Source organism: Scyliorhinus canicula, chromosome 19, assembly GCF_902713615.1.
Source record: "Scyliorhinus canicula chromosome 19, sScyCan1.1, whole genome shotgun sequence".
Classification (NCBI taxonomy): Eukaryota; Metazoa; Chordata; class Chondrichthyes; order Carcharhiniformes; family Scyliorhinidae; genus Scyliorhinus; species Scyliorhinus canicula.
The window spans coordinates 66,964,195-66,984,188 of record NC_052164.1 but is presented as its reverse complement, the minus strand read 5'-3'; the positions used below and the strand labels follow the sequence as shown (position 1 = coordinate 66,984,188).

Here is a 19,994-nt window from a genome sequence, read left to right as displayed (position 1 = left end):
TTTCTCTCCCCCACTACCCCTCCACCCAAAGACATTAAAATGCCATTAGTTCAAACTCGTAAGGTTGCTATTTGGAGCCAGAGGAAACATGTTCCATGGTCCCCAGATGTTCAACTCACTGCCTCTTGCAAAAAAACCAACAAAAACTATCAGAGTTTCTCATTTAATTGAAGCCAGACTGTGTTTGCTCTTGTTTATTTATTTAGGATACCACAGGCAGCAGCAGGATAGGGGAGGATGGGCCACACTTGTTGAAACTGGCACGTCTCTCAATAACAAAGAAACTATCAATTCTGAGAGACTGCCAGCACCTCTCAGCTGATCTCAGTGCTCATACATGAGAATTCAGTTGCAATCATGCTTAACCCTGGAGGTGCTGGCTTTGTGTTACACTTGGAACATTCTTACTATGCTAGAGGCGCTATATAAATGAAGGTTGTTCTTGTACTATGTTACAGCCTCAGGACAGAGCTGTCATATAGTGAGATACTGCTAACACCTACAGATAGCAGGACCCTCCTCAAGAGAAGACTGTCCAAAAGAACGTCCAAAGGCAAAGTAATATTGGTCTCCAGTGATGCTATTTTGTTACAGTATCATATAAATTAGCAATATTGATTTTCAAACTTCCAACCTTTACAACGTTGTGCCAGAGAATTATTCAATTATCACTTGAGCGACTATGCATCAATATCTTGGAGGCGCTCAGCAATTTGCCATGAATCCGAAACTGCAGTGTAAATATGGCAACATTTGATGCAAGCCGTCCTAAAATTATGCTTATCTGGCATCAATTCTACCTCAAAAGGATCTGCTCTTCATGTCACACTTGCCAATTAATGCCCCTCCATTGGAAGTTTTGTTTTAAAATGTAAAGATTGAAGAAGTTAGAGGTTTGCAGCTCCAGCTTTGTGAGCCACTATTTTAAAGTTGGCATGTTCGCAGTAGGGAGATGTCATGCTGCAGCAGCTGGCACACAGGTTTCTGACACATCCTTTAGGGATTCTTATTTCAGACCAGATACCATTCTTTGTACCCTCTCATCACAAATAACTACTAGAGAAAACTCCGAGCTATTGTGGTTGATGAGATGAGACAGGACTATGTAGCGTAATGGAATACCCCCTAGTTTTTTATATTTAGTGCCAGTGTTAGATGTAGATAAAGCTCCTTCCATGCTGCCCCATTAAACAATCAAGGGAACTTAAGGGAATCCAGCAGAGAACTAAGGTAGCCTGTTAACTATTAGCAAATTTCATTTGCAGTCACTCAAGAATGTAGTCAAGGCGATCATAAATGGACTATTGTTAATTCACTGCAATACATTTTCAAGTTTCTTGGATGGCCCGCTATATTCTACTTCCACTGAACTTTAGAAGAATGAGGGAAGACTTGTTTGAAGTATACAAGATCCTGAATGGTCTTGACAAAGTGGAGGTGGAAAGGGTGTCTCCTGTTGTGAGCGAGTCTAGAAGTAGAGGGCATGGATTGAAAATTAGGGGTCACTGTTATAGGGCAGATGAGGAGAAATGTTTTCTTAGAGGACTGTACAACTTAGAACTCTGCCTCAGAAGGTGGTGGAGCAAGATCACTGGTTATTTTTGAGCCAGATATAGATAGATTCTTCTTAGGCAAGGGGATCAAAGATTATCGGAGGTAGATTGGAATGTGGAACAAATACAAACAACTCAACCATTGTCTATTGGAACGGAAGAGACAAGCTGGAGGCCGAATGGTCCACTTCTGCTCCTATTTTGTATGTTCTGCTGGACTGCCCACAATAGGCAATTCCCTTGAAACCATGTCAGAAGATAGAACTAAGTGCTCAAGAAAGAGAGTTTTCAATTTCTATTGTAAAATAGAAAACGTCTTTGTTGCAAGAAATATTCCATTGCAGCTCCAAGGACATAAAAGCAGCTACTTACTACTAGCACACACCTAGGATAACCACATGCATACACGCATGCACACATTTATTTATATACTTTTTCCCCCCTCAGGCAATGCTGGTGTGTCCTGGGAGTCTATCTGAAAACTCTAGTATCCCAAAGCCATTGTAGACTTAATGCCAAGATCTTTCTTTTGTACACAAACCGCAATATCTATTCTTTTCAACTAAACATTAATTTGCAAAATTAGAAAGAATGAGCCCATTTGCAGGGCAGAGAAAAACCATGTTCAGAGGAATACAATATAATTCTCCCCAAGAAATACAGTATGTTCTTACCTAAACAGTTTATCATGATGCTTAATCCCTAGATTTCAAAATCACCGAGATCTATGCATGACACAGATTTTATAGCCTCATGTCTCAGAGACATGGAACAAAACCAACTAGACAAGTGAAAAGACCAAATACAATACAATCTCATGGTTTGAGTCAGCTGCGAGTGGACCATAAACAGAACAAAGGAAGATGGGGAGCTGGGGGTGTTTGGTGGAGGAGCGCTGGATTTGGGGAAAAAGATAGAGGAAATCACATGATACTTTTCCACCTTTCCTTGTATTTATGAGACGCAGGGGAAACATGACCAACAACTTGTATTTATACAGCACCTTTAGTATAAAATGAAATATCCCAAGGTACTTCACAGGAGCATACAAAGTATGGCAACAAGCCACATCAGAAGATATGTCAGATGCTCAAAAGCTTGCACAAAGAGGTAGGTTTTAAGGAGCGACTTAATGGAGAAATGCAAGGTAGAAGAACAGAGAGGTGTTAAGGAGAATATTCCAGAACTTGGAGCAGAGGCAAATAAAGGCATGACCACCAATGGTGAGGCAAGGGGATGCAGAAAAGGCCAGAATTAGAGGAGCACAGATATCTCGGAGGGTTCTGGGACAGGCTGACATTGCAGACAGAGGGAGGCAAAGCCATAGAGGGATTTGTAAACAAAGGTGAGAATTTTGAAATAAAGACATTAATCAGGAGACAATCTAGGTGAGTGAGCACAGGGGATAGGAGATCAGCACTTTCAGCAAGTTATGACATAAGCAGCAGAGCTTTGGATGACCTCAGGTTTATGGAGGGTAGAGTGTAGGAGACCAGCCAGAATTGCATTTGAAAAGTCCAGAGGTACCAAATGCATGAATGAGATTTTCAGTAACAATGAGCTGAGACAGGGTGACATTGGTCAATGTAATTGAGGTAGAAATAGATGATCAATTGGTCATCTTGTCAATGTGGTGCCTGCACTGGGAATGTTAAAAGCTGTGAAGGAAAAAGTTCACCTAAAGTATCACCTTCTGTTGTTGAAAGAATATTTCAGAATGAAACGCCTGGACAACTTCACATGGCGCTCCATGAACTCCCGAAGCTCCTTTGCCATAGCTGATACCATCCCAGACTTAGAACTCGACCTGTCCAGCCTTGGATCCAGGACCATATGGAAATCTTCCCCCATAATTAGTCGATGTGAATCCTTGAGGCCAACCGCTGCCTGGGCCAGGTCCTCCGTACTTTCCATCCGCTGTTGGGTGAACTTCTCGTTTAGGAAGTTCACCAACTGGTCCATCGACCAGAGTCGACGGGGCCAGACCCTGCCCGTCGTCCGCACCACACTCGCCTCAACCCCAGCTTTGTCAGAAGCTTTGACAAAGTCATTGGACCCGAAATGTTAGCACTCTTCTCTCCCTACGGATGCTGTCAGACCTGCTGAGATTTTCTAGCATTTTCTCATTCGTTTCAGATTCCAGCATCCCCAGTAATTTGCTTTTATTGCCTCAACCCCAACTGGTTTGCTTTTTCCTGGGCACTTCTGGACCCCAGCTCCATAAACTAGGGATCACTTTCTTTGTTCTCACTTCTGTACCTCTTTCCTACAAAATTCCTGAGACAAACCGGTGTAAAGGCCACAAAAAGACCACCATGAATGGGAGCTGCCAAATATGCGACCACTCACTCCATGGCCGTCACCAGAAGTCACTGCTCTTCTTTCAATAGTGCCATGAGATATTTGAACAGGCAGATATGGTCTTGGTTTAATGCCTCATCCTAAAGACAGTAGCTGATACAATACAATAGGTGAATTGAACATCATTCCTTCAGTAATGAACTGCAATGCTGATTTGCCTAGATTGAGAGAGAATAAGCTACCGGCTGTGCTGAGCTAAAGCACAGGTGTACAAGCCCAAGCTGACATGGTCTAACATTTTAAACATGCATAAATGACTGATGACAACAGATGTTTATCATAGGCAAGAATCACAGAATCCCTATAGTGCAGAAGGAGGCCATTCGACCCATTGAGACTACACTGACCCTCCAAAAGAGCACCCTTTCTAGCCCCTATCATATCCCCGTAACCCCACCTAACCTTTTGGACACCAAGGGGCAATTTAACGTGGCCAATCCACCCAAGTTGCATATCGTTGGACAATGTGAGGAAACCAGAGCACCTGGAGGAAACCCATGCATATATGGGGAGAATATGCAAGCTCCAGTCACCAAAGTTCAGAATTGGGCCAGAGTCCCTGATGCTGTAAGACAGCAGTGCTAACCACTGTGCCACCACGCTGCCCCAAAGGTATTGAACAATGGTATTGACCTGTTTGTGGCACATCATGCTACTGGGGAAGAATTCCATTATCGCACCTCTCATTTATGGAATAAAGTTGCTTTTAAAACTCCAGTTATGAGATGAGAATTTAGTGCAAATAAACCCCTTTTATATATTTGCTCTGAGGAGGTTTGTTGTGAATATGGAATACTCAGGCCATAGATGTCCATGGAATTGTATGTTGCTTCAATGAAAGGAGAATGTAATTGAAAAATAATGCATTCATTCCAATGTTTATTTTGTATAGGTCATCAACAACATTAAGCCAGACCATCAGATTCAGTTTCCCCAGGTTATAAACAACAGCAAGGTTCCTCAGCAAACAATCTCTCCGTTTCTTTTTGGCTCAGCGGTGCTATTACTGGCCGAGCCCTAGATTGGGTCTATGGCTGCTGGTGAGGGGACCAACGAGAGAAAAAACATCTTGGCTTCATCCTCACCAATCTATCTATTGCAGACGCATCTGTCCATAACAATAGTGGTAAAGTGAGCCCCTCCGTACTAGCGGAGACAAAATCCCATGTTCACATGGAGGATAGCCTCCATTGTGCTGACACTATCATTGTGCTAAATGGCATAGATTTTGAATAGACGTAGCAACTCCAAAACTGGGATTTACAAAGAACAAAGAAAAGTACAGCACAGAAACAGGCCCTTCAGCCCTCCAAGCCTGCACCGACCATGCTGCCCGTCTAAACTAAAATCCTCCACACTTCCGGGGTCCGTATCTCTCTATTCCCATCCTATTCATGTATTTGTCAAGCTGCCCCTTAAACGTCACTATTGTCCCTGCTTCCACCACCTCCTCCGGCAGCGAGTTCCAGGCACCCACTACCCTCTGTGTAAAAAATTTACTTCGTACAACTCCTCTAAACCTTGCCCCTCGCACCTGAAACCTATGCCCCCTAGTAATTGACCCCTCTACCCTGGGTAAAAGTCTCTGACTATCCACTCTGTCAATGCCCCCAATTTTGCAGACCTCTATCAGGTCGCCCCTCAACCTTCTTCGTTCCAGTGAGAACAAACCAAGTTTATTCAACCTCTCCTCATAGCTAATGCCCTCCATACCAGGCAACATCCTGGTAAATCTCTTCTGCACTCTCTCTAAAGCCTCCACATCCTTCTGGTAGTGTGGCGACCAGAATTGAACACTATACTCCAAGTGTGGCCTAACTAAGGTTCTATACAACTGCAACATGACTTGCCAATTTTTATACTCAATGCCCCAGCCAATGAAGGCAAGCATGCTGTATGCCTTCTTGACTACCTTCTCCGCCTGTTGTGGTGATATACATCACTGTAAATACACAAGGGGTTAATATGAATACACTAAGACTAAATAAACACTAGAGGGAGCACCAGAGACATCATGACATGCAGACATACAGCTAATGAACACATAGAATAGGACACGACAATGGCAGTCAAGACACCCAGAGGTGACACTACCACAAGGGAGGCAACCCATGTAAAAGGACAGGGCACACATGCTCTTTCTCTTTTCCACAGGCGATACTCAGAGACAGGGGCAGATTGGAAGAATCACACCCACCGCATGGATTAGAGCAGACTGGTTAGTTAGATTAAGTTACTATAGTAAGATCAGCAGGAGAGTCAAACTCAAGTAGGAGAATTGTTAACTGTTCAATAAATGTGTTAAATCTATCTCCAAGTCTGAACCTTCCTTTGTCAGAGCATGCATCAAGGAAGCTACATGAAGAAGCATAACACAACACCTGTGTTGCCCCTTTCAGTGACCTGGAGACTATTATGCGCCAGCAGCCCATGAGGCATTATGGGCCAGCAGCAGCAGCAGAATTGTATTTGTAACTTCCTGTCCAGCAAACCCTCCTCTATTACCATCAAGCAGGGGGATCAACCCGGGTTCAATGAAGAGTGCAGGAGGGCACGTCAGGAGCTGCAACAGTCATACTTAAAATGGGGTGTCAATCTGAAGCTACAGTACTACTTGTATGACAAAACAGTACTATGTGATGCTAAACAGCAGAAACATAATGTGATAGACGGAGCTAAGCAATCCCCGCAACCAACACATCAAATCTAAACTCTGCAGTCATAGGGTCATAGTCATAGAATTATAAAGCACAGAAAAGGCCCTACGGCCCATCATATCTGCAATGGTCAAAACATTCACCTAACCATTCTCATCCCATTTTCCAGCATTTGGCCCATAACCTTGTATTCCCTGGGATTCCAAGTGCACATCTAAATACATTTTAATAATAATAATCTTTATTGTCACAAGTAGGCTTACATTGCGATGATGTTACTGTGAAAAACCCCTAGTCGCCACATTACAGCACCTGTTCAGGTACACAGGGAGAATTCAGTATGTCCAAATTACCTAACAAGCACATCTTTCGGGACTTATGGGAGGAAACCGGACACCTGGAGGAAACCCACAGATACAGGGAGAACGTGCAGACTCCGCACTGACAGTGACACAGCCGGAAATCAAACCTGGGCCCCTGGCACTGTGAAGCCGTCTTAAATGTTATGAGGGTCTCTGCCTCCACCATCCTTTCAGACAGCAAATTTCAAACTGCCACCACCTTCTGGGTAAACTATATCCATTTGCAAATGGTGGTGGACATTCAAACAGCTAGAGGAAGAGGTTCCACAAATATCCCATCCTCAGTGATGGGGGAGTCCAGAATATTAGCACACAAAATAAGGCATTTGGAACCATCTTCAACCAGAAATGTTAGGTTAATGATCCAGCTGTGCTTCCTCCCAAGGTTCCCAGCATCACAGATGTCAGTCTTCAGCCAATTTGTTTCACCCCATTTGGAAGTGGCTGAAAGCACTAAGTACTACAAAAATCATGAATTCTGACAACATTCTGGCAATAGCACTGAAGACTTGAGCTCCAGAACTAGCTGTACTCTTAACCAAGCTGTGATAGAAGGCATCGTCGAGCAGCAGTTACAAGATTCAGTGCAGCAACTCACCAAGGCTCCTTAAACAGCAGCACTTCCCAAACCCTCGACCTCTTACTGCCTAGCAGGACACGGGTGGCAAATGCAGGGGGAACACCACCACTTGCAAGACCCCCTCTAAGTTGTTCAGTATCCTGATTTGAAATACATTTTTGCACCTTCACTGTCGCTGGGTCAAAATCCAGGAGGCTCACCACCACCACCATCTCAAAAGCAATTAGTGATATGTAATAAATTCTGACCCTTAGTCGGGTGGGGAGGGATTGGAATGGGCTACACAAATTGCACCTGGTGGACCAGATGAAGGAGGATTTCCGGAGTTGGGACGCGCTCCAGCTGTCTCTGGCGGGTAGGGTGCAGTCGTTAAAAATGACGGTCCTCCCGAGGTTTCTCTTAGTTTTCCAGTGCCTCTCCATTTTCATCCCGGGTTCCTTTTTCAAGCGGATTAATAAGATTATTGTGGGCTTTGTGGGGGGGGGGGCAAGCCCCCGCGGGTGAAGAGGGCAATGCTCGAGCGGAATCGGGGAGATGGTGGGCTGGCACTGCCGAATTTCAGTAATTACTACTGGGCGGCTAACAGAGCCATGGTTAGGAGGTGGCTGGTGGGGGGTGAGCCGGCGTGGGTGTGCATGGAGGCGGCCTCGTGTAAGGGTACAAGTTTAGGGGCACTGGTGACGGCGCCCCTGCCGTTCCCGCTGGCATGTTACTCCACCAGTCCGGTGGTGGTTGTGACCCTGAGAATCTGGGGGCAGTGGAGGAGACATGTGGGGGCGGAGGGGACATCGGTGTGGTCCCCAGTCTGCGATAACCATAGGTTTGCCCTGGGGAGGATGGATGGGGGTTCCGTATTTGGCAGAGAGCGGGAATAGAGAGGATGGGGGACTTGTTCATAGAAGGAAGCTTCCCGGGTATGAGGGCACTGGAGAAGACGTTTGCGTTGACTGGAGGGAATAATCTCCGGTATTTACAGGTGCGGGACTTCTTGTGGAGGCAGGTGCCAACCTTCCCACTCCTGCCGCTAAAAGAGCTTATGGGGTCGGAGGAGAGACAGACTGAGGAGCTGAAGCTTAAGTAGGAGGAGGAGCTGGGGGGCGAGATGGAGGAGGGTCTGTGGGCAGACGCACTAGGAAGGGTCAATGCCACCGCAACATGTGCCAGACTCAGCTTGATCCAGTTTAAGGTTGTTCACCGGGCTCATATGACGGTGGCCCGGATGAGCAGATTCTTTGGGGTGGAGATGTGCGACGTGCACGGGGGGAGGTGGTGATTTTGGGGGTATCGCAGGACCCGGGAATCCAGGAGGAGAAAGAGGCAGATGTTCTGGCCTTTGCTTCCCTGGAAGCCCGGAGGCAAATATTGCTGGCATGGAGGGAATCAAAGCCCCCGAAATCAGAGACCTGACTTTCAGACATGGCAGGCTTCCTCTGTCTGGAAAAAATTAAGTTCGCCATGAGAGGGTCTCTGTTAGGGTACACCCGGAGGTGGCAACCATTCACACATCCCATTAAATAATTTTAAAACAGGGCAGCACGGTGGCACAGTGATTAGCACTGCTGCCTCATGGCGCCAAGGATCCGGGTTCGATCCCGGCCCAGGTCATTGTCCGTGTGGAGTTTGCACATTCTCCCTACATCGGCGTGGGTCTCACCCCCACAACCGAAAGATGTACAGGGTAGGCGGATTGACCACGCTAAATTCCCCTAATTGAAAAAAAAGAATCGGGTATTCTAAATTCATTTAAAAAATTTAAACAAAAGAAATCATTTAAAAAAGACCCAATTGAGAGTTATATCTTGAAGACTGGCGATAACAGGCCGAGGCAGGAAGCTGCAAGTTGTTAACATTCATACGGAGATGGGGCGGCACGGTGGCACAATGGATAGCACTGTTGCCTCACGGCTCCTGGACTGTCTTGTGTGGAGTTTGCACTTTCACCCTATGTCTGCGTGGGTTTCCTCCGGGTGCTCCGGTTTCCTCCCACAGTCCAAAGTTGTGCAGGTTAGGTGGATTGGCCATGCTAAATTGCCCCCAAGTGTTCAGAGACTAGGTGGGGCTATGGGGGTAGGGTGGGAGACTGCGCCCAAGTGGGTGCTCTTTTGGAGGGTTGATGCAGACTCGATGGGCTGAATAGCCTCCTTCTGTAATTTAGGGATTCTATAATTCAGTATGCCACCAATCCCTTGCTTGATCGTAATCTTTCTAAAGGTTGTTTCTTACACAACTTGTCAGCTACTTTTCTGGGTTAAATAAAGATAAGAGACTTTGGCATGACAAGTGTTGTGAGATATCGCCTCAAGCAATTACCACAATCTCATCACGATTTAAAAGCACTGGAAGAGAAAATGAAGCTTACCAACTGACAGAAAGGCCTCTGCTTGTACTGAACCGATTTTGTTGGAGGCTTCGCAAATATATTGCCCAGAACTTTCCAACGATGCAGTGCGTATATAGAGAGAACTCGATCCAGCCCTTGACATAGTGAGATGAGGTGTATTGGAGCTTGTACTGCCCACACCAGTTGGTTGAGAATTCCGAGATTTTGACCGGAGAATGTGTGATGGGTGGCTGCTGATTAGTCCATGGCGATCAAACCAGCGAATGATAGGTGTCGGCTGACCACTGGCATTGCAGGTCAATGTGACAAACTCTCCTTCAGTCACTCTCAAATTGGTGGGTGGGGAGGTAATCACAGGTTTTGTGCCTCTATCTGTAGAAAGGAATAAATCTGGAGTTAGTCACTCACTGAAATAAATTATTTTTGAACTAACACATATTTCTCAAATTAACACATTGCTTTTGGGAAATGACAGCTCAATCCCCAGAGATCTGCCTGATGCCCATGAATTCACAGGGTTCCTGGTACTGATTGTTACTCAGTGACCACCAATGGAAAGTGAGCCTCTATGGCCTTTGGACAGCTGTTACCCATTCCCCCCTCACTATAGTCAAAGTCAGGTACACCCAGAAAGAATAATCATTTTGATGAGATCCCATATCCAACAATATCTCAGAGGAAGAAAGTTGCCCACAGAAAATTCACAAAAGGAAGTTATCTTTGGTCAATTTCTAACTTGATATTATTAAAGAACAATGCAATTAATGCATGCTTACTGATACTGTAAGACTTAAGAAACACAATTGTCTCCCAATATGGAAACAAATTACTGCTTCTTTACACCATAATGGTTATTCTTTTCAGGTGAATCTGGACAATAACTGCGGCAATTTGACAATGGATGAGAGGGGAAGGGAATCCAGTGATAAGTCTGGTACTAACACTGCCTAAAGGCCGCAGAGGCACACTTTCCAGTAGTAGTGACAGGGTAACAATCAGTAGCAAGAACTCTGTGAATATTCCCTCTATCCAACTCATGGACACCAAGCCCAACATTAGAACTCCTTATTGCCAGTTGAGTTGCATTCAACTAACTCAACAAAAACTGGGAATTGACCCTGGAACCTACTCAGTATCATACAAGATAGTATATGGAATTGCGGAGCCACTATACGAGCACTATTTTCTCACTAACATATACAAGAATGCATCAAGATTAGCAGATGTTAAGCAAGAGGGAAAACTGGGAAGCGATGTTAGTGAGAGATGGGACAGCAATTGTCGGGTAATAATACCTTCCACAGATTTCAGATAAACAACAGCTAGAAATTATGTGGCACGGGGAGGAAAAAGCTTTGAAGATTAGTCTTCTGAAGAGAGGCTAATAGTGGTCTTATAAGAGGGCAAGAGCAGTGCTGGAGAAAAAGAACAAGCATGTATTCACTGTTGTCCACAATCAACAAATGAATGAATTACCAGGCAATTTGTTTACTTTGACGGGGGAGGGAATATTGATCAGGACATCGGGAGAACCTTCTCCTCTTCTAGGTGAATATCTCAAGTGCAATATTTGCTGCATTATTGGAGTTATCATATATTTTGAGAGAGACACCAAACCAATCTATCTTCCTCAAGTTCAGGGTAGGATCTAACACACATTTTGGCCAAGACGTGAATGCCATCTGAGTCAAAACTGACAAGTTGATGATACCAACTAGCTTGGGACAGCAGAGGTAAAGTTACAAGACAACATCAATAAGGCGGCACGGTAGCACAGTGGTCAACACTGTTGCTTCACAGCACCAGGGACCCGGGTTCGATTCCCGGCTTGGGTCACTGTTTGTGTGGAGTCTGCACGTTCTACCCGTGGGTTTCCTACGGCTGCTCTGGTTTCCTCCCATAAGTCCCGAAAGACATGCTTGTTAGGTGAATTGGACATTCTGAATTCTCCGTGTACCCGAACAGGTGCCGGATTTTCACAGTAACTCCACTGCAGTGTAAGATAAGCCTACTAATAAAGATTATTGATTCAAATGTTGCCCGAAACAAGGTGTATACAGGACATCCCCTTTTTTGATGCACTAATACAAGGAACAGTTGCATATATTTTAAACTAAACCTATTATTCAGAATGAGCTTAGCATCTGGGATGGAAGAGGGTGGATGGAACATTCTTTTAAGCTGCTTTGTACCTGATTGGACCATGAGCCTAGCTGATGATTGCATAGAACCAATTCTATTTTCCACCAAGCACTGATACATCCCAGCATCCTCAGCAATGAGTCCCATGATCTTCAGTCTACTTCCAGAGATTAAATGTCGAAGGCCCGCTTGCACAGTGACTGCGTTGTGGTACCAGGTGATATTGGGCTGTGGATTTCCACGATAATCACAAATTAAACGGGCTGTGGATCCCATGGATAGAGTCATCTCTCGCAGCCCTTTGACAATTGTAGCAGGCTCTATAAAAAGAAAAAATTAATAATTTTACATTCAAGTAGATTCACTGCTGAAAATGGCAGGGCATTTGTAATGTCTCAATCATTAATTTACACGATGTGGGCCTCGCTGGTTAGGTCAGCACTAATTTCCCATCCCTAATAGCTTTTCAGAACGTGGTGGTGAGCTGCCTTCCCGAACCGCTCAGGCCCTGAGATGTAGGTACACCCACAGTGCTTTTAGGGAGAGAGTTCCAGCATTCTGACCGAGTGACAGTGAAGGAACGGCAATATATTTCCAAGTAGGGGTGGTGAGTGACTTGGAGGGGAACCTCCAGGTGGTGGGGATCTTGGGTATCTGCTGCTCTTGTCCTTCTAGATGGTAGTGATCGCGGGTTTGGAAGGTGTTGTCTAAGGAACCTTGGTGAGTTACTGCAGTGAATCTTGTAGATGATGCACATAGCTGTCACTGTTAGTCGGTGGTGGAGGGATTGAATGTTCGTGGAAGGGATAGCAATCAAGTGGGCTGCTTTGTCCTGGACGGCACGGAGTTTAAAAAAAATTTAGTATATCCAATTCATTTTTTTCCAATTAAGGGGCAATTTAGCGTGTTCAATCCACCTAACTTGCACATCTTTGGGTTGTGGGGGTGAAACCCACGCAAACACGGGGAGAATGTGCAAACTCCACACGGACAGTGACCCAGAGCCAGGATTGAACCTGGGGCCTCTGCGCCGTGAGGCAGCAGGGCTAACCCACTGCGCCACCGTGCTGCCAGGCAGGGAGTTTCTTGAGTGTTGTTGGAGCTGAATTCATCCAGGCAAGTGGAGAGTATTCCATTACACTCCTGACTTGTGCCTTGTAGATGGTCGACAGGGTTTGGTGGGGGTCAGGAGATGAGTTACTCGTTGTCGAATTCCCCGCCTTTGACCTACTCTGGTAGCCACAGTATGAAAATGGCTGGTCCAGTTCAGTTTCTGATCAATGGTTACCCCTGGGCTGTTGATTGTGCGCTATTGAGTGATGGTAATGCCACTGAATGTCAAGGGCGATGGTTAGATCTGACCTCTAGGAGATGGTCATTGCGCAAATGTAACTTGCCACTTATCAGCCCAAGCCTGGATTCTGTGCAGATCCCGCTGCGTTTGGATATGGACTGCTTCATTACCCGAGGAGTCGCGAATAGTACTGAACATTGTGCAGTCATCTGCAAACGTCCTCATTTCTGACCTTATGATGGAATGGAGGTCATTGATGAAGCTGCTGAAGATAGTTGGACCTGGGACACTACCCCGAGGAACTCCTGCAGTGATGTCAGGAGCTGAGATGAGTGATTTCCAACCACCCTTTGTGTCAGGTATGACTTCAACCAGCGGAGAGTTTTCTCAGATTCCCATTGACTCCTGTTTTGGTACGCCTCCTTGATGCCATACTTGGTGAAATGCTGCCTTGATGTCAAGGGCAGTTACTCTCACCTCACCTCTGGCATTCAGCTCTTTTGTCCATTTTTGAACCAAGGCCGTAATGAGGTCAGGAACTGAGTGACCCTGGTAGAACCCAAACTAAGCATCTGTGAGCAGGTTAGTGCCTCTTGATAGCACTGTTGAATACTCCTTCCATCACTTTGCTGATGATGGAGAATGGACAGATAGGGCGGTAATTGGCTAGGTTGGATTTGTCCTGTTTCTGGTGTACAGGATATACCTGGGCAATTTTCCACGTCGTCAGGTAGATGCCAGAGTTGTAGCTGTACTGGGACTGCTTGGCTAGGGGTGTGGCAGGTTCTGGAGCACAAGTCTTCAGTACTATTGCCGGAATATTGTGAGGGCCCATAGCCCTTGTAGTATCCAGTCCCATCAGTCATTTCTTGACATCACATGGAGTGACCTGTACTGGCTGAAGGCTGGCATCTATGACCTCCGGACTGAGATGGATCATCCACTCACATTTCTGGCCGAAGAATGTTGTGAATGCTTCAGCCTTGTCTTTTGCACATGTGGGCTCTCCATCATTAAGGATGGGGATATTTGTGGAGCCAAATCGGAGTCTCAGTGAGCCTCTCTCTTGCACCAACCATTGTCTCCATATTGGCCTGCTCCTGTTCAATGCGGCTGCTCTGTTCTTGATGCTGTGCACTTGCCAGACTGACAACACCCCACTTCTTCCACAGTGGGATCAAATTTCAATTGGAGCTGTTTTTGTACGTATTTTCAAATCACACCCATGCTTTTTAAATTGCTTTTGTAATTCCTGACTTTGTATGTCAGATGGCAAATTTCACCTAAGTGATAGCAACAACTTATGGGTCATTTTAAGCAGAAACTCAGTACTCAGATGACTAACAGCTACCAACTGATCGATTATTGGCATTCTGTAGGTCAAAATTAAGGCCTGCAATGACACACGGCAACAAAGCATGTCAGGATTCCATGGCATATATATCAATGTTCAGCAAGCCAAGGAATCAAACCGTTGCTAACATCACATTTAAAAGAGAAATCATCTTACTCACTGCCAATGATTGCAAGGATTTTCTGTCAGTCAGCACAGTGTTGTATTTAGTTTGAGCATATTACAATAAAAACTAGGACCAGCTTTCTGATTTTGCGCACCCTCCAAGAACTGTGTGTCAGGAGCACAAAATCAAGAATTCAGTTGTTCAACCGGTCAAATCCCAGTTTATTCATTCCTGAGCCATGCGGAAAGTTTTAATTTGCACTCTGGCAAAGCCAGCCAGCAAAGGGTCTCAGTGCACCAAAGGAAAAATAAGACATTTTTGCACCTAGTTGATCTTCCATGGCCTTAATTGGTATTGGTGAGATGTGAAGGGGGGGGGGGGGGGGGGGGGGGGGGGGGGAAGAAACGGACCTAGGACCTAGTTGATCTTCCATGGCCTTAATTGGTATTGGGGGGGGGAATGACCACTAATATTGGGTCTAGACAGGATTGGGCACAACCATCATGCCAATTATCTGACATTCTTAATGGCGAGCTTTGGTGGGGAACGTGTACCGATTGTGAAGTAGGGATTGATTAGCTTGCACCATTGAACCCAAAGGCCATTATAAGCCAGCACCATCAACAGAAGTAAGAAAACAAAAAAAGATATAGATAAAATAACTCACTCACCGTGAACAGTAACTGTGTAGTTTGCCGACACTGGCTCCCCCACTCCATTTTCAGCGATACACAAGTAGTTCCCAACATCCAATGCTCCAGCTTGATCAACAACCAGGTTGCTGTGAAAGAGTCTCCACCTCTCCTTCCCAGACAGATCCCTGCCATCTTTTAGCCATCGGACATGTGGGGTTGGGACTCCACTTGCTACGCATTCCAGGATCAGAGGACTGTGTTGAATGACTGTTACGTTCTGAGAGGTTGTGGGATAAATGATGTGTGCAGAATTGTTTGTAGGATCTGTGGAGAAGGATTTGACAAATTGCAATCTGCAGTGTTCAACCATTTCAAAACAGCTAGGCCAAATAGTGTATACACACCCCATTACGCATTGACGAGTGGGCAGCCAAAGAAAGAAAGTAATGAGCACATAAGAGAAAAGGGAAGAATGCAAGTGCAAACAAAGTGCCGCTAACAGGGCAATAAGGTGACTGGAGAGCAGGTAAAAGAGGGCTACAGTTAAAATAAGAGTATGTGCAAGGCAAAGTGTTGCATGTAAAGTAAAGATTGAGTGACTAAAAGACTTATGGGGAAAAATAAAACTAAAGCAAGAACAGGATGAAAAGTGTAAGAGTGAGCAGCGGAATACGAGCAAGTGGAAAAATAGAATACTGAAGAAACGCGAGAGAGAGAAACTGATGGGAAAGAGTAATGTGAAATGGAAGTATTCAATGAATGGCCTGACACTGGGAAGTTCAGAGGAACTTGGGAGTGTTTGTCCATAGATCTCTGACGGCAGAAGGAAGTTAATAGGGTGTGTAAAAAGCTTATGGGACAATTGTCAGATTACAAAAACAGGAAGTTCACGTTGAAGTTGTATAGAACTTTGCTGAGGCTACAGCTGGAGTACTGTGTGCAATTCTGGTCCCCACATTGTAGGAAGGATGTGATTGCACTGGAGGGGGTGCAGAGGCAATTCACCAAGATGTTGTCTGGGATGGAACATTTATGAAGAGAGATTGGCTAGGCTTGGGTTGTTTTCACTGGAGCAGAGAAGACGGAGGGTGATCTGATCGAGGTGTACAAGATTTTAAGGGGCATGTACAGGGTGGATAGGGAGCAGCTTTTCCCCTTAGTTGAAGGGTCAGTTACGAGGAGACACAAGTTCAAGGTGAGGGGCAAGGTGTTTAAAAGGGATTTGAGGAAAAACCTTTTTACCAGAGGGTGGTGACGAACTGGAATGCACTGCCTTGGAGGGTGGTAGAGATGGGTTGTCTCACATCCTTTAGAAAGTACCTGAATGAACACTTGGCACATCATAACATTCAAGGTACAGCATAACGTACAAGGCTATGGGCCAAATGCTGGCAAATGGGGTTAGGTAGAGAGGTCGGGTGTTTTTCAGGCATCGGTGCAGAAGAGATGGGCTGAAGGGCCTCTTCTGCACTGTATTATTCTGTAATGGGAGGGCTGAGACAAGCTGAGGCTAGACATGAACAAGATCAAATATTGAATATTATATCTCCTGTCATAAATCAGACCGAGCAAGGCACCATCAGATAAAATAGCTGTTTATTTGTAAGTTGAATAACGTTGATGCTAAATAAAAAGGCAACAGTGATGAGTTAGAAAAACAAGATTTAGGACCTCATTTCCTCTGGTTGCTTTTAGCAAACAAGTACTAACTTGCTTCTCAGACGCAGTTGGTTAGAATTTAACTCAGAGTATGATCGCCCTTCCATCCACTTTGCTTTCTATTCCCTTTATAATTTATTCATATTTTCTATTTGAGCAGTGGAGGACTCAGCATCCAGCACACATTTCAGGGGATGTGGGTGTGAGGGAGGGAGACAGTGGGTGCGGTCAACCTAAACATTAAATTTAACTGTGTATTTCAACATCAGTTTTTTTTTTATAAAGTGTCTGAGGATGCAACTTTTGTAGTTATCTAATTTTATTTATAATGTATGAAATGCTCAGATATCAAGCTGGATGTAAAGTTTAGAATCACAAATTAACACAAGTAAATAAAATTGAGTCGGGTAGAAAATTTCAGTCCAAATCGTAATAGAGTTGAAAAGTCTATGTGTAGTTGTCAAGCTTGGACCAGATCAGATCTGAGTCCCACGACAGTTGAACAGTTTGATGCCCCGAGCACGACTGAAAAATGCACACTTGAGGCTAGAGTTCCCAAAACAGTACCACAACACGAGTCAACTTTTCCAGGCTGATAGCTAAGAGAACTGAGAAAGGAATGTGTGACTGAACTCCTTAAATTCCCTTTTCTTCATCAAGATGAGGGATGTCAGTGTTGTGGATTGAATATTACATCATGTTTTGTAGCTAATATCAATATAAAAGATTCCCAAATCAACCTTACTACAAGTTAGAGAGACAGCAAATCTCCCACCGCTCAATTATACACCTTTCTCCCAACTAAAGAACAGCATCTCTAAGTGCACCCGTGTGACACATTAATTTCTCATTCCAGCCTTTATGGTCTTCAAATGAGATCATCTCTTTACTCTCAACTATGGGTACTTTTGAACCGAGTATTAATATTGCACTCACACCAGGGGTCACAAATGATATTAATATTGTATCCTAAGTTTATTTGTAGGAATTTGTCACAAGCAGGCAGATATCTCCTCCCATCAGTCTGGTCTAGGAGGAGAAAGGGCAGGTGCACCACCTAGATTATCTCCCACAATGGAAACAGCACCTAGCATACCAAACAGTGTAATATTCCCATCCTTAACAGGGTCAAGGGCAGAGCAATTCCTTCAGCTGTCTGTACTGGCTCAAACAGTAATTATTAAGACTGGATACATGGTAAAAATACATCTGGGCTGTACACTTACGCCTAATCAACATCTTATGCCCGGTAGGTTCCATTTTCATCTCATGAGTGACTGGATTGTACGCCGCACACTTGTAGGCTCCTTTGTCCTGCTGTGTGACGTTGAGCACTTGCAAATTTCCAGAAGGAAAGATCAGGTAGTTATCTGAAAATAAGAGCATAGTAAGAAAAAAGACTGTTACAAAATGATACGGGAACTCCTAAAACTGTACGGGATCAGAAAACACGGATTCCAGCCTCAGGACCATGGTAGTCCCACAGATTTCCTCTGAGCGAAAATATCAAGTCCAAGCTTTTAAGAGAAGCTGAGGCATTATCATAAAAAACTTAATTGAGGCAAGAAAAAAAAAATCAGTAAATATATTTAATCACATTGTAAAATATGTATTTTTTAAAAACTCTCCTATTTGTTTAAACCCTTAATTTAAAGATCTGAAATTTCAGTCACAGGGAAGAAGTGGTGGATGAAAATGTTCAGTAAGCATTTTCAGAACTCAAACTAGAGTTATATACTCTAATTCTAAAATTGCATATAGTGCAGGACATTATTTACACTGAAAAAGGTTTATCACAGTTCCCAACTCCCCCACCTGAAAACAGGTAATTAATTTTTTAAAAGTTTACAAAAAAACATAAATTCCATAAATTTAATATATCAATAGACTTGTTGATTTCCAATGGTTATGAATGTCAGATGAAGTGGAATGAAAGGTATGTCAACATAACTGATTTTAAAGACAAGCATTGGGTCCTTCATTTTATATATTTATTTTATATTAACATTTATTGTCACATAATAAAATTTTAATCAATTAGCAAACAGGAAAGTAGAGTTGGAGCAAAGAACATCTATCCAGTACAGGCTGAAAAGCTAGGTGATGCAAAAGTGAGATACTTTGGTGCCACTTGCTTCCATTATATATGCAGACACAATAATTTATCATGGAAAAAGCTTGTATGAAATGCAATAGTTTGCAAGGTTCTATACGCAGGAAGTGTATGCACATTTTTGAAATTATAAATGAATTACAAATTGCTGACACCTGAATTTATATAGCGACAGGTCGTGGCAAACAATTTCCGTGCTTCACAGTGAATTGTGTGCGCTATACAGGGACTTACGTAGGCAAACACAGCAGGATACCATCCCAACCATATCCCCAAAGTATTTTCTCATGGTCTGATAGATGTCTTATTTTAAGGCAGTGAGTGATAAATCCTTTTCACATATTGAGCAGCACACACCAACAGACGTTAAACCCATAAAAATTGTTTTACAAATCCAGAGATCAGTAGAAAGCAGTCAGAATAGTAGACAGATCATGCCACTCTCACCCATTAAGTATCAGTGGCTTGGGTAAAAAGCAGTATGCATGGTGACCACAGAATTACTAAAGAATGGGGAAAACTAACATTTAAAAAATTGTACAGTCTTTTTAAGACAAGTCAGCATCGTCTATCAAAGTTTAAAGCACCAATCCTTTGCCTCTCTAGTATGTTTTTTAATTTGACTACTGGGATGAAGCTCCTCCCTGTATGGTTTCTGTTCAAGTCCTTCATGAATGAATTAGGGCACTTTCAATTCAACTTAAGGTGGCAAGAGGTCCAGATCACAAATCTGCCAATGACACATATATTCTCAGTCTCACTTCATGATAGATGGATGAGAAAGAGAAATATCACACCACTGAAGTAAAAGCATGTTGTTTAGTCAGTGGATTATGT

At 44.1% G+C, this 19,994-nt stretch overlaps 1 protein-coding gene across 4 annotated transcripts in view; it reads right to left on the bottom strand.

Moving 5' to 3' along the window:
- Nucleotides 1–19,994, bottom strand: part of cdon (cell adhesion associated, oncogene regulated) — a 223,234-nt gene that overhangs the window by 57,723 nt on the left and 145,517 nt on the right. For all 4 annotated transcript variants that reach the window (XM_038779247.1, XM_038779246.1, XM_038779244.1 and 1 more), the window contains 4 exons: nt 18,271–18,414; nt 15,422–15,709; nt 12,047–12,316; nt 9,873–10,226 (listed from right to left, as the gene is read on the bottom strand). In XM_038779247.1, coding sequence (XP_038635175.1) covers nt 9,873–10,226; nt 12,047–12,316; nt 15,422–15,709; nt 18,271–18,414 — 1,056 coding nt within the window. The remainder of the gene's footprint in view (nt 1–9,872; nt 10,227–12,046; nt 12,317–15,421; nt 15,710–18,270; nt 18,415–19,994) is intronic.